At 43.9% G+C, this 13,679-nt stretch overlaps 1 protein-coding gene across 2 annotated transcripts in view; it reads left to right on the top strand.

Moving 5' to 3' along the window:
• Positions 1–11,697: 11,697 nt before the first annotated feature.
• The window catches only part of LOC141164416 (electrogenic sodium bicarbonate cotransporter 1-like), a 766,124-nt gene continuing 764,142 nt past the window's right edge, over positions 11,698–13,679 (top strand). For both annotated transcript variants that reach the window (XM_073649614.1, XM_073649613.1), the window contains exon 1: positions 11,698–12,071. In XM_073649614.1, the coding sequence (XP_073505715.1) occupies positions 11,776–12,071 (296 nt within the window). In that variant the 5' untranslated portion in view covers positions 11,698–11,775. The remainder of the gene's footprint in view (positions 12,072–13,679) is intronic.

Genomic DNA, 13,679 nt, shown 5'->3' with positions numbered 1-13,679 from the left:
CCACACCGAGGATTGCGGGCCCTATGTCAGTCATAGTTGCCCCCACAGTGTATAGCTCCTGCGCATCATCCTCCTCCTCCTCCTCCTCCTCATGTTCAGCCTCCATCTCAGATATCACCACATCCGTTACAAGCTGGAAGCACTGCAGTACTGCCTCCGCCAAGCGGCAACAGGCTGTGATGAAACTCATAAGCTTAAGTGATAAACCTCACACTGCTTGTGAGTTGTGGACAGCTGTGAAAGAGCAGGCAGATCTGTGGCTGAGACCACGGAACCTACATCCCGGCATGGTCGTGTGTGACAATAGCCGTAACCTGGTGGCGGCTCTGAGGCGAGGTGAGATGACACACGCACCATGCCTGGCTCATGTGCTTAACCTCGTGGTTCAGCAGTTTCTTAAATCGTACTCCGAGTTGCCAGATCTGCTCGTCAAAGTACGCCGCCTGTCAGCTCATTTTCACAAGTCGGCTACAGCTTCCGCCACCCTTGCTGTGTTGCAGCAGCGTTTGCAGCTTCCGGCACACCAACTGGTGTGTGATGTCCCCACACGTTGGAACTCTACCCTCCACATGTTGCAAAGGATTTGTGAGCAGAAGAGAGCAGTTGTTGAGTACCAGATGCAACAAGGCCGTCGATATTCAGGTCAGACTCCACACATAAGACCTCAGGAGTGGACCTGGATGTCTGACATATGTACCATCCTGACAAACTTTGAGGAGGCCACCAAGATGGTGAGTGGCGATGACGCCATCATTAGAGTCAGCATCCCACTTGTCTGTCTTTTGCAACGCTCTCTGCAGAGAATTAAAGAGGAGGCATTGCAGCCAGAGTATGATGAGATGGATCAAGAAGCCGTAGTGGGCGATAACACACAGCCCAGCCTCATATCATCCCAACGTGTATTGGGGGACAATGAGGGAGAGGAGGAGGAGGAAGAACAGGAGCTGCTATCATGCGCTGTAGACGGTAGTACCTGTACAAGTGTCATACCGTCGGTTCAGCGTGGGTGGCCTGAGGACAGGGGGGAGGAGGAGGAGGAGGAGGAGGAGAGCATGGTCAGTCGTCATCTTGGTGAGGACATGGAAATCTTGCCCGTTACCAGTCTGGCACGCATGGCTGACTTTATGTTACGCTGCCTTAACCGTGACCCTCGCGTTGTCAAAATGTTGGGTGACAGTCATTACTGGTTGGTGACACTTTTAGACCCCCGTTACAAGGAGAACTTTCACTCTCTTATTCCTGAGGTGGAGAGGTCTATAAAAATGGGGCAGTACCAAAAGGCCCTTGCTGCAGAACTCTTAAAAAAATTCCCATCTGAACACGCTAGCGGCAGAGGTCACAGTTCGTTGCCCAACCAAGGCGTACAGGCGAGAGGGATGCAACTCCAATCCAGCAGAGGCAGGGGAACACTGTCAACGTTCTGGGACAGATTTCTGACACCCGCCCAGCTTACAGGCCCTGAGGCGCGGGGTACTCTCACAAGGAGTGGAAAGTTTCAAAAGATGGTGAGGGAGTACCTTGCCGACCGTACCAGCGTCCTCCGTGATTCCTCTGTGCCTTTTAATTATTGGGTATCCAAGCTGGACACTTGGAATGAACTCGCTCTGTACGCCTTGGAGGTCCTGGCCTGCCCTGCCGCTAGCGTGTTATCGGAGCGTGTTTTTAGTGCCGCTGGGGGAATTATAACTGATAAGCGCACTCGCCTGTCAACTGACAATGCTGACAAGCTGACCCTTATCAAAATGAACAAGGGCTGGATTGGGCCAGACTTCTCATCACCACCAAATGACAGCAGAGTAACATAAAGTCAAATCCACTGTGTTATTTCGGGAGGTGTATTCACATGCACCGCTTCACACCCACACATGGGTATACGCTTCCTCATTTCGGCTGTTTTATGTTCTTCTCCTTATCCTCAGCCTCCACCACCACTATACCACCAGGGTGCCAGCATTGCAAGTTCCTCCGTCCTTATTTTTGTCAGCTTTTGCTTGGAAGGCATAAACTAAGACTGTGGGAGACCCACTCCCCAATAATGGAACTTATGTTTGTAATATGCTGTACTGCATGGCTCTTGTAAGGGGCATTGCAAGTTGCTCCGTCCTAATTTTTGGAAGCTTTTGCTTGGAAGGCATAAGCAAATCCTATGGGTGACCCACTCCCCAATAATGGGACTTATGTTTGTAATATGCTGTACTGCATAGTTCTTGTAAGGGGCATTGCAAGTTGCTCAGTCCTAATTTTTGGAAGCTTTTACTTGGAAGGCATAAGCATATCCTATGGGAGACCCACTCCCCAATAATGGGACTTATGTTTGTAATATGCTGTACTGCATGGCTCTTGTAAGGGGCATTGCAAGTTGCTCTGTCCTAATTTTTGGAAGCTTTTGCTTGGAAGGCATAAGCAATTACTATGGGAGACCCACTCCCCAATAATGGGACTTATGTTTGTAATATGCTGTACTGCATGGCTCTTGTAAGGGGCATTGCAAGTTGCTCCATCCTAATTTTTGGAAGCTTTTGCTTGGAAGGCATAAGCAAATCCTATGGGAGACCCACTCCCCAATAATGGGGCTTATGTTTGTAATATGCTGTACTGCATGGCTCTTGTAAGGGGCATTGCAGTTCCTCATAAATTTTGGAAAGCCTTCCATTCACTGCTTAGGCCAACAGTGCACAGTTTAGTTAAGGCCCTCTGACCTCCATGTCATTTCCAAGGGGCATTGGAGTGCCTCGAAATTTTTGGTAGGCATTGCACTCACTGTATGCCCTATAACTGTGTAGCTGAACCGCTCCTTTTGTTACAGAAACATATCCTACAAGACATATCTGGTTGACTGGCCTGATATTGATGTGAATGGTCCCTGTTCCTCCTGCTCTTTCTCCTTTGCCACTACCTCATCCATCATTTATCACCTGAAGCTTTGTTTTAACGGGAGTCATAGAACTTGGATAGTAGCAGGAAAACATCCAGCAATCCTCGGAGGAGGTAGGATATGCGCCAAAACGCTGACCACCTCAGGCCTAGCCGCTACTACATACATGCGCTTGCATTCCAACAAAACAACGCAGATGCTAACTTCTATCATCCTCATCATGCTCCTCACCTTGGCACTCTCAACTCCCCTGATGGAGAAGCCAGGGCCCACCGGAGGAGTCTGGTTGTCTGGTGGGCTCGGCCAATGCTGCCCTAAAGCAGGCCAGGCTAAGAAAAGTGTGGGAAAGGTTACCGGGACAAATAGGGGTGGCTGGGGACCGAGTCTGGACACCCGACCGCCCCCTGGAGGCTGGGGAGCAAGCGGGGACATCCGGCCACCGGGCAGCTGGGGACTGAGTATGGATACCAGGCCGCCGACGCAGCCATGGCGTGGTGGCCAGATTCCGCCTCAACAACCCTAAAAGGCCCAATTTAAAGTGCAAGCAAGCAGTATGGTATTGCAGCCTGGGGGTGGGTGGGTGGCAGGCTGCATACTTGCGCTTGCATTGCAAGGAATGGGAGAGGTACAATTGAACACTGCCCTGGGACAAGGACTTGAACGGGGATAGTTGCAAGTCTGCAACGACAGGTGCAGGGTGGGAGGCATCTTCGCATGTACCATGATCAGGGGTTTGGCATGCACACACTACAGCGGAATAGGCTCTCCTTCCCACTAAATGCACTGGGGAGGGCACAGGTAATGTTTTGGTATACGCGCTTAATCTTATGTATAAGGCACACCAGGACAAATAGGGGCGGCTGGGGACTGAGTATGGATACCTCGCTGCCGAAGCAGCCATGAGGTAGTGGCCAGCTTCGGCCTCCTCCAAACTAAAAGGCCCCATTTCAAGTGCAAGCTAGCAGTATGGAATTGCAGTCTGGGGGTGGGTGGGTGGCAGGCTGCACACTTACACTTGCATTAAAAGAAAACAAAGCAGATGCTAACTTCTGTCATCATCATCATGCTCCTCACCTTGGCACTCTCAACTCCCCTGATGGAGAAGCCAGGGCCCACCGGAGGAGTCTGGTTCTCTGGTGGGCTCGTCCAATGCTGCCCTAAAGCAGGCTGGGCTAAGAAAAGTGTGTTGGGGGATGTTCCAAGGAGAAATAGGGGCGGCTGGGGACCGTTTATGGACACCCGGCTGCCCCCAGGCGGCTGGGAACCGTGTGTGGACACCCGGCCCCGGGGCGGCTGGGGACCGAGCATGGACACCCGGCCGCCGGGCGGCTGGGGACTGAGTATGGATTCCAGGCCGCCAACTCAGCCATGACGTGGTGGCCAGATTTCGCCTCCACATGCCTAAAAGGCCCAATTTCAAGTGCAAGCAAGCAGTATAGTATTGCAGCCTGGGGGTGGTTGGGTGGCAGGCTGCATACTTGCGCTTGTATTGCAAGGAATGGGGGAGGTACAATTGAACACTGCCCTGGGACTAAAACTTGCACGGGGATAGTTGCAAGTCTGCATCTTCTGATGCGGCAAGGGTCACTTATGATGGGCACACTTTTAGACAGTGACCTGGGTGTCAGAGATGCTTCCAAGGGTCTTCCCCATGCTGTTCCCATGTCTTTTCAGCACTTTATGCATGTGTCACACAGAACATGGCCAGATAAGGTTGTAAAATGTTAAAATGACATTTCCCAGAGAATGCATTTGTCACAGTTGAAAGCAATGCAAAAGTGCAAAAACGCATAAAAATGCTACTTGTGAACATAGCCCAAGGTGTGGAGGAGTATTTTTGTTTTTGGTTATTTATTTTACCTTATACACAAGTCTTTACCCTGGAAAAGAAATTCCTTAACATATTTCACAGTAAAGCAGTTTCAGTTTCGTTTTTGAACTTTTTATTGTGAGCCCTTAAAAGTGGCTTAATACCTCTGACCACGTTGTTGACAGCAGTGACCTGGGGGTCAGAAATGCTTCCTGGGGCGATCCCCATGCTGTCCCCATGTTATTTGAGCACTGTCACTATCGTTTTGGGCACTTGTTAGGCTTTTAAAAGACTGCCGGGGGTGCCACCACAAAAATGCTCGGGTCTCTCATAAACTAACATTGGGCTCGTTGCTCGGGTCGAGCACCCGAGTATCACGGCGAGCTCGGCCCGAGCTTCGAGCACCCGAGCATTTTAGTGCTCGATCAACACTAATGTTAACCTATTTATCCGTAAGGTCAAATGGAGGAAACATTTTGTCTTTAAGAACAAACAAACTTGTTCTGACCTAGGGGTGTCAGACGATTTTTTGACTGACATCAGAACTCTTTTTGATTTGGGTTTACCAGACACTAATTTGGAGGGCAGGGGTCCCTTTACTGATCTACAATTGAAAAGCTCTTGATATTGATATTGACCCCATTGATGTGTTTCTGAACCTAGTCATAAAAGATTTGACCAAGTTGGAAGAGCAAAAAAACAGATGTAAATATAATCTGACAAAACTTGAGATGCAGGCTTTATGTAATCTTGAAGGGGATCATTCAATAACTGTTAAGCCCTTGGATAAAGGGGACAATGTTGTGGTGATGGATTCCAAAAATTACCATCAAATGTGTCTGAATCTTTTGCATGATAAAGACTGTTATAGGGTTCTGAAGGGTAATCCTATTGGTGAATATATGGACGATTAGTTGAAAAGAATTTGATTTTATCTGCCCTAAATTCCCTATAATGGCCACTTTCTATAGTCTCCCTAAGGTGCATAAGGGGACGAGCTCATACATTAGGGATACCAGTGACCTATTGAGAAAATTGGATGGTATATCTGTAGATCCTGATGTCATGCTGGCTAGTATTGACGTAGAATCCTTGTATTCATCTATTCCCCATGAACAGGGTCTGGAGGCGGTCAATTATTTTTTACGCAGCAGAGGGCGTCAATTTGCCAACCACAATGAGTTTATTATAAAATCACTTGAGTTTTGCCTGAACAGAAATGTTTTTTTGTTTGATAAATTAGTACTTCCACCAGCTCAGGGGATCGGCGATGGGGAGTCCCTGTGCCCCATCGTACGCCAATCTTTACCTGGGCTGGTGGGAGGAAACGGTTGTGTTTGGGGAATACCCCATGGAAGGTAGTGATAGAATATCCCTATGGATACGGTATATCGACGATATCTTAATTTTCTGGAAGGGAGACTCTGAACAATTTTATACTTTTGTGAGGACACTCAATAAAAACAGTCTTAATCTACGATTTACTTGTGAGATAAATATTAATACCTTATCATTTCTGGACATTTTGTTGTGTAAGAATGAGGACGGTAGTATTTCTATTCGTACATACCATAAAAAAACAGCAACAAATTCACTATTGAAATGGGAGAGCAATCACCCCCTGCCCTTGAAGAAAGGGATTCAAAAGGGCCAGTTTTTGAGAGTTCGTAGAAACTGTTCAGATAATGCGGTTTTTGATCAGCAGGCTTCTGAATTAAGATTTTGATTCATTGAAAGAGGATACCCAAAAAAAGTTTTGTCTAAGGCCTATGAGGTAACCCTGGCAAAGGATCGCACTGCTCTTCTTTACTCATCTCCACAGGATCAGGAGGAGAATAACACATGCAGATTGATTACCACTTATTCAAATAAGGCACATGAAGTCAGAAAAATTCTCCAGAAACATTGGAAAATCCTTCAGATGGACAAAGACATAGGGAGCTATGTCAAGTCGACCCCACAGATTACATACCGAAGGGGTAGATCCCTTCGTGATAGGCTTGTACATAGCCACTACGTTTCTTAAGCAGGTACCGACTGGCTTAAATCCACTGTCAAGGGTGGCTTTAGATGTAACGGTTGCGTGGCATGTTAGGTGATCACACAAAGTAAAACATTTGAAAGCAAGTTGAGTGGTAAAATGTATTACATAAACTCCTTTATTAACTGTAAATCAAAAGGGATTATCTACCAGGCCACATGCCAGTGCAACATCGAATATGTGAGTAAAACGGAAAGAGAACTTAGGAAGCACATAGGAGAACATTTACGTGATATTATCAACAAAAACGATACACCCCTAGCAAAACATGTCAACATCATGCATGAGGGAAAAGTTGATTGTGTTAGGTTTATAGGTATTGATAAGATCAAGATTCCACAGAGAGGTGGGGACTTGGATAAAGCTCTACTTCAAAGAGAGGCCAAATGGATACATTATCTACGTACACTGGCTCCTAGTGGACTTAATGAACAAGTCTCATATAAATGTTTTCTATAGAATGAGGGACTTTGTAGGGAAAGGAGTATAGGGACAGCCGCCGTCGAGTGGGGGTGCCACTACGCAGGTTTTAGGGTGCCAACCTCCACTGATAGGTAGGGAGAAAGGTTTAGGTTCAGTGGAGTTGAGATGCAGCGTGCACCCTTTCTATCCTCTACTTAAGGCCTCACAGAAACAGTGCCTTCCTCTTCGCCAGGGTCCCTCCATATTTTGATCTGTCCTATCTCTATTCTCCTACTTCAGCTGCTGTACCTTTTGCTTTTTGTTTTGGGTTCAGGTTTAAATTAGTTCTGATGTGGACAAATATATGTGGGAATGAGCCTTTCCTTTGTTTGCCTGCCTAGCTGTCTGGTGAAGATAGTTTATGGTGGGAGGCCATGCATAACCCTTAAGGGGTGGGACAACGGTTGTTTCCTTTTTTACTAAAAAAAGTTGATGTGATGAAGTTGTTCCCGATATTTAATATCTGCCGTGTGGTAACAAATATGGGCGATGTGTCTATGTGGAGGTGAGGAGGTATATTATATACCCCTTTCTTTTGGACGTTTAAAGTAGATTGCCCAGATCTGTCCTCCCTCTGCTACCGTCGTGTTGTAAACTCCAGATTTGAATGGGTGGTTTTGTACCCGTGAAGCGCCAATGATGTGCTCAATATGCGCTCCATTCATGCATACATGCTTTCCAGTAACCGGATATGGGGATGATGTCACCGGATGTGACGTCTGTGAGATGCTGTATGCGTTCCACCTGAGGGTGGATGCGTTCCAAATACCGGATATACCAGCCCACGTGACCGGATGTGACGTAGCGGCATGGTTTTAGCACGGCTGATTTTAAAGGAGACTCCGTTCAGATAGATAATGTTGAACTCTGGGTCTTCTGAATGTAACCGGAGAGAAGAGGATAAGGGCTGATACTTATGGTGTAGTCCCTCAGCCCCTCTTAAGTCTCCCCTCATGAATCTATTTGGGAGGAAACGCATTGGGAGCAGGATACCTCCACTTTATCCCTGGTGTTGAAATAAAGAAGGATGACATTACACCAGGACGAATCAAGCCATGGTACACTATAGGACTGGGTGAGACTGTTTCATTATGTTTTTACAGCAATAACCCTAAGAATGTCGCAGTGAGGCTTTGATAATTTTCCCTTACGTAGTCACTAGTACCTTTCTGTATAAAGGGCATGTGTGATTTCTATACATACCTATAGGTGTATGGAATACATTGTATACACTTTTGTGAGATTAGCTGCAGAAATTACATGTGCTCGTGTGTTGAGTGTAATCACTACATATCATATATATCCCTTTGAGCATATTCACGTTATCCCTTTAGAATTGTTACTATACATGTCAATTAGGGTCAGTAAGGGTTAATATCTAATAATATACTCTTCTGTGTTTTGTACGAACTGAGGCTGATCATTTGAACCCTATACATTTGGGATTTGGCATTTTGTATGCATGCACGCACAGCTATTTAGCTGGTGATGGTAATTTAGAAGACCCAGAGTTTATTTACGGCTTTTTGGTCTTGTTAATTTTTGAGAATAGATTTTAATATATATCCAATAAATGTTATATTTTAACTACTTTGCTTATCTAATTTTGACTATTTAGTGGTTATCCCCGATAGCTCTTTACTACTTCTGGGGAAAACTGCCCTTCAAATTTATTCCTCAGGCTGCAGAAAAGCTATTAACCTTGCCTTCACTTGATAGCCAATGGTTCCCTCACTGTTGTTTAGATACCAGGATGAAATCCACAGAATAAGTGTCAGAGTTGGTGCAGTGGGACGTAGGTTACTCCTTGTGCAGGATAATGCCTGGTCTCATGTGGCTAGAGGCATTTCTGGATGATGATGATATTGTTGCCATTGACTGAACTTCATATCCCCCAAACCTGAATCCAATTAAGAACCTCTGGGACATTATGCATCTGTGTATTCAAGGATGCCAAGTAGTGCCACATACTGTCCAGGAGCTCACTGATGGCCTATCCAGGTCTGTGAACAGATCCCCCCAGGACTTGCTATCTCATCAGGTGCATGCCCAAATGTTGTCAGGAGTGCAAACAAGCACCAGGGGGCCAATCACACAACTGAGTCATATTATGAGTTGCTCTTATGAAATTCATGCAAATTGAATCTGCCTGAACTTTAAAAAAATGTTTTACTTGCCAATTTTGGGACAATTTGAAATTCAGAGCAGGTCCAGCTTTTGCATATAAAGCATACCTCCAAACCATTTCAGATCAAGCAGACATTTGGGAAGTTGTCCTGCTGTCCCGGGAGGTCAGGGGTTTATTCCGATTTCAGCTGCATCTTTGTCCTGGGGAAACAGATACAGCTAAATATAACTGTGAAGCAAGAAACCATCAGATCACGACTCCATAATTCAGTCTAGTGAAAGCGTGAATGACTTGCAAGGACTTTCAAGCCACTTGACATTCTCAGGTTATGCGACTGGTAGCAGCTACAGCTCAGCTTGGTTGCACAGGCAAGTGGGATGCTTGTGTGGGCATCATACCCTGTGGGGTGAACACCAGGGACATCATACTGTATTGGAGAGTGACTGTGGGGGGCATGTTACTGTGTGTCCAAGGCAGAATGTGGGGGCATCATTCTGTTTGTGTAGACTGGGGAGGCATCATACGGTGTGTGGAGGAACTGTGGAGGGAATCATAATGTGTGGGAGGGTACTCTAGGGGGCTTAATAATGTGTGTTATTGACTGTGGGTGCATCATGCTGTGTGTGGTTTGTTATGGAGGCATCATATTGTGGGTGGCAGTATACTGTGTATGTGATCTCTGGGGAATGTACTATAGGAGGCATCACACTGCATTAGGTGGTATCCATCCTGGGAATCTGATATATAGATTGTATAACTGGTGTCAGGAGGCATATCATCTGACTGTGACATATAATGTGGTTGTATCATTCTTCGAACCTTATTGTGTATACAGAGACTTATATACCATACTATAATTAACGATTTTGGCTACACAGTGTGCATGTATGCAAAAGATGAGTATATTTAGATTAATTAGTTGGAAAATAAAATCATTATTTATTTCGCTTGCATTTAATAAAATATTCTCTGGTAAAATGTCCATATGTCTTTGGTAGAATTTTGAAAGTACAAGAAACATATACATGCAGGAAATAAAATAATTGGCCCTGAAGCCATCTTTACTGGACAGCTAACAGCTGTAAATGACAGTTTAAGGGAATTTGTCATGTGAAAAAATGCTGTTAACCTGCAGATATGCGGTTAAGTTGCAGGTTAATACCATTTTGAACCTGCCCGGTGCCGGCATTAGACCTCCGCTGCCCAGGTCTAATGAGCTGGGGCGGCGCTGGCGCGGGTTCAGTCACCACTCGGTCTATAGAGAACAGCGACTGTAACCGCGCCCTCAGCACTGATTGACAGAAGCTCAGCATTAGGACAGGCTGTCAGTCAGTGCCAGGGATGCAGTTACAGCAACCGCTCTCTATACACCACGAATTGGTGACTGAACCTGTGCCAGCGCCTACCCTGTGACTGAAATCTGAACGTTGCCAGGAAGAATAAAGTTAATTTCCTCTGGGCAGTGGAGGTCTAAGTGCAGGCAGCGGGCAGCTTCAAAACACTATTACCTTGCAGATTAACCCTATATCTGCAAGTAAACCACTTTTTTTACGTGACTAGTGCACTTTAAATATATAATTTTATTAAGCTGTTATTATTGTTCATCAGTCAACCCTAAAAGCTCAATACCTCTTTTTCTTATCTGTTAAAAGTCTTTACGTTGATAGAGTAATTTCCACCAACATTTACCCTCTGATGAGTGAGAGCAGGGTTCATTATGATCATTCACTTGGGTTTGCTGCACAAGAATGTGATAATTTCACAAAAGGCACACTTATGGAATGCCCTAGGTTGTATCTTGAGACATACCCTGCAACTGAATTATCTTTCTGGAAGAATATAAATTTTAAGAATAGGGAAAATGTGGGTGAGCACCATGTTAACTGGGGTCCGCTTTCCTATCAGAAGTAAAACAAACGTGTAAGTAACTTTGATATACATATAACAGTCAGTTTGACTGATGCCCATTCAGACAAACAACCATTTTATTACATTGTTGGAGAACCACTCTAAGGGTTTGGGTACCATAGCAGCACTTGTACTTAGACCTCTGTTCAAATAACACTATTGTCTCCTGTCATCCATTTTTGAAAAAAGAATAAAAACAAAGAACCTGTGAACTAATTCAAACTTTGTAAAAGATTATTAGTACTATTACTACTAATGTTTGACACAGTAGTTTCTAGAACATTTTCTCTTGAGTTTTTTGCATTATATGTTATTTGTACACACATTTCTGTAAGTACAAGTATTTGTTTTTAACAAATATTGATATTCTTTTTCGCAGCTTGTCCTAGGCTGTCAGGACAGGTAATTTCAAGCCCTGGTTACATTTCAGGACTATGCATGTTTAGTGTAAACATCGGACTTCAGTGCTCCAATATATAAAGTGAATACTGCTTGTTATCTTATATACTTGGGGACATTTACTTCCAGATTTTGTCTTAGTGATTTCTAAAATGAAACTAGAAGAAAATGATAAATTTCTTGATTATCAAGACATTGAGTCGCAGCTTTTACAAAAGGGGAATTATGGACACACTGGTGGACTGAGAAGTCGGAGTTCTATCATTCTGTCTCAAGAACCAAGTCGCAGTATATTTCATAGTAGGCTTACTCCAAAAGCAGAAGAAGCAGAGGTTAGATTTCATGTAGGTGACCATGAAGACCAGGATGAAGACAGGAGTGTCCTTTTTACACAGCTTAATGAACTTGTTCCAGTAAATGACGGTGTATTATGGAAGGAATCAGCAAGGTATTCTATCTTTTGTTGTTGTTAGCACTATAGTTGTATTTAAAGGTCTATGCAACATAAAACCATTTTCATCTATTCGCATCGACAATGAATGCTCCAACAGTATATGTGATTCACCAAAGCTTCGTTTAAATTTGGTGGAGAAGTGAGATGTCCTTGTTCTAGTAATCAGTGGGGATATTTTTGCTATTACAACTACCACTTTTGTTTTAATTAACATGAAAGTATAGTCCCATGAGGCAGATTTTCTGCAGAACTTTCTTCATCTAACCTATACATCTGAATGGTATGTGTAAAAATGTACATCCTGTAAAAACAATCCTATTATGATAAATAGAATACATTTTCATTCATTTCATTTCAAATTTAAGCAACACATTTGCTGGGTATAAACATATAGTCTAGTGCCATGTCTTTTTTCCTTATTAATTCTTAAGTGTCTTTTTTTTATTTTGTACTTGTATTTTCCCTCTGATTTTGAAGTCTAATACAAGACAATAGAAATAAAAGTGGCAGAATAAAATTCCATACTAAAAGCATGGTCCTTTGTTTAAAAAGCACCTGTCGAAGAATTAAAAAAAGACTAAGAAGCAAATACTGTGAAAGTAATCTTTTCTTTATTTAATTTTAGACTTTAACAGAAGAAATGCCTCCTCCACAATAAACTTTTAATATACTTGTTTTATATAGCCTAAATTGACAAAAATAGAAAAGAATGATTTTTTTCCTTTTGCCGTTTTATGCACAATATTTAACTAAGCAAACTTAATCCAGTACATAAGTACAATCCCTCACTTATTATCTAGTACACCTTTGTTTGTTTGTTTTCAGCAGACACTGGGAATTACAGCCAGATTTTAGGAAGCAGAAGTGGTACACTGCAGTATCCATATATGCAGAATAAGAGCAGATACTGAGAATTAGGCTATAGCCCCACTATCAGTATTTGGTCAGTATTCGGTCAGTATTTTTTCTCAGGAGTGGGAGACAAAACCAGGTGAGGAACAATCAGAGAAAAGGTATAATAGAAACCAATCACCAATTCTGCATTTATCACTAGAGATGAGCGGTGTTCGACTAGAACTGTTCGCCAATCTCAAATTCGGGCTGTTTTGGGCGGTGTTCGAGTTGTTCGACGAACCCGAACGATTTGCAAAAAATTCGGCTGTTCGAGGTTATGTTCGATAACTGTTCGTGCACCAAAAGCGTGTCCTGCATGTCTGGCGCTATTTAGAGCACCAATCATGCAGGGATTGTCTGCCACTCACTGTAATGCCACAGCCATGGTGGTTGTGGCATTACAGTGATTGCCCAAATCGATGGGAACAGTGCCAACAGTGAAACATGAAAAGCCGGCAATTCAGCAGCGGCATACACCGGTACCCGACAATTTAGAACCGAAAGAATAGAGCTTCACACATAGATTAGATAGATATAAACATGTCAGCCACATATATACGAAGTACAGTGAAAGTGCTGCTTACTGTACTTGTCATTTAGCGTAAAGGATTTATCAAAAAAAATAATAGTGTTTTCATGCACCGTCTCTTTAAAAAAGCCGGCCGGCAATTCAGCATCTGTACCCGACAATTTATAACAGACAGAATA

The sequence above is a fragment of the Phyllobates terribilis genome, unplaced genomic scaffold (assembly GCF_046119375.1).
Source record: "Phyllobates terribilis strain yellow unplaced genomic scaffold, ASM4611937v1 Scaffold_10__3_contigs__length_209671492, whole genome shotgun sequence".
NCBI classification, from domain to species: Eukaryota; Metazoa; Chordata; class Amphibia; order Anura; family Dendrobatidae; genus Phyllobates; species Phyllobates terribilis.
This window is presented reverse-complemented; position numbering and strand designations above follow the sequence as displayed.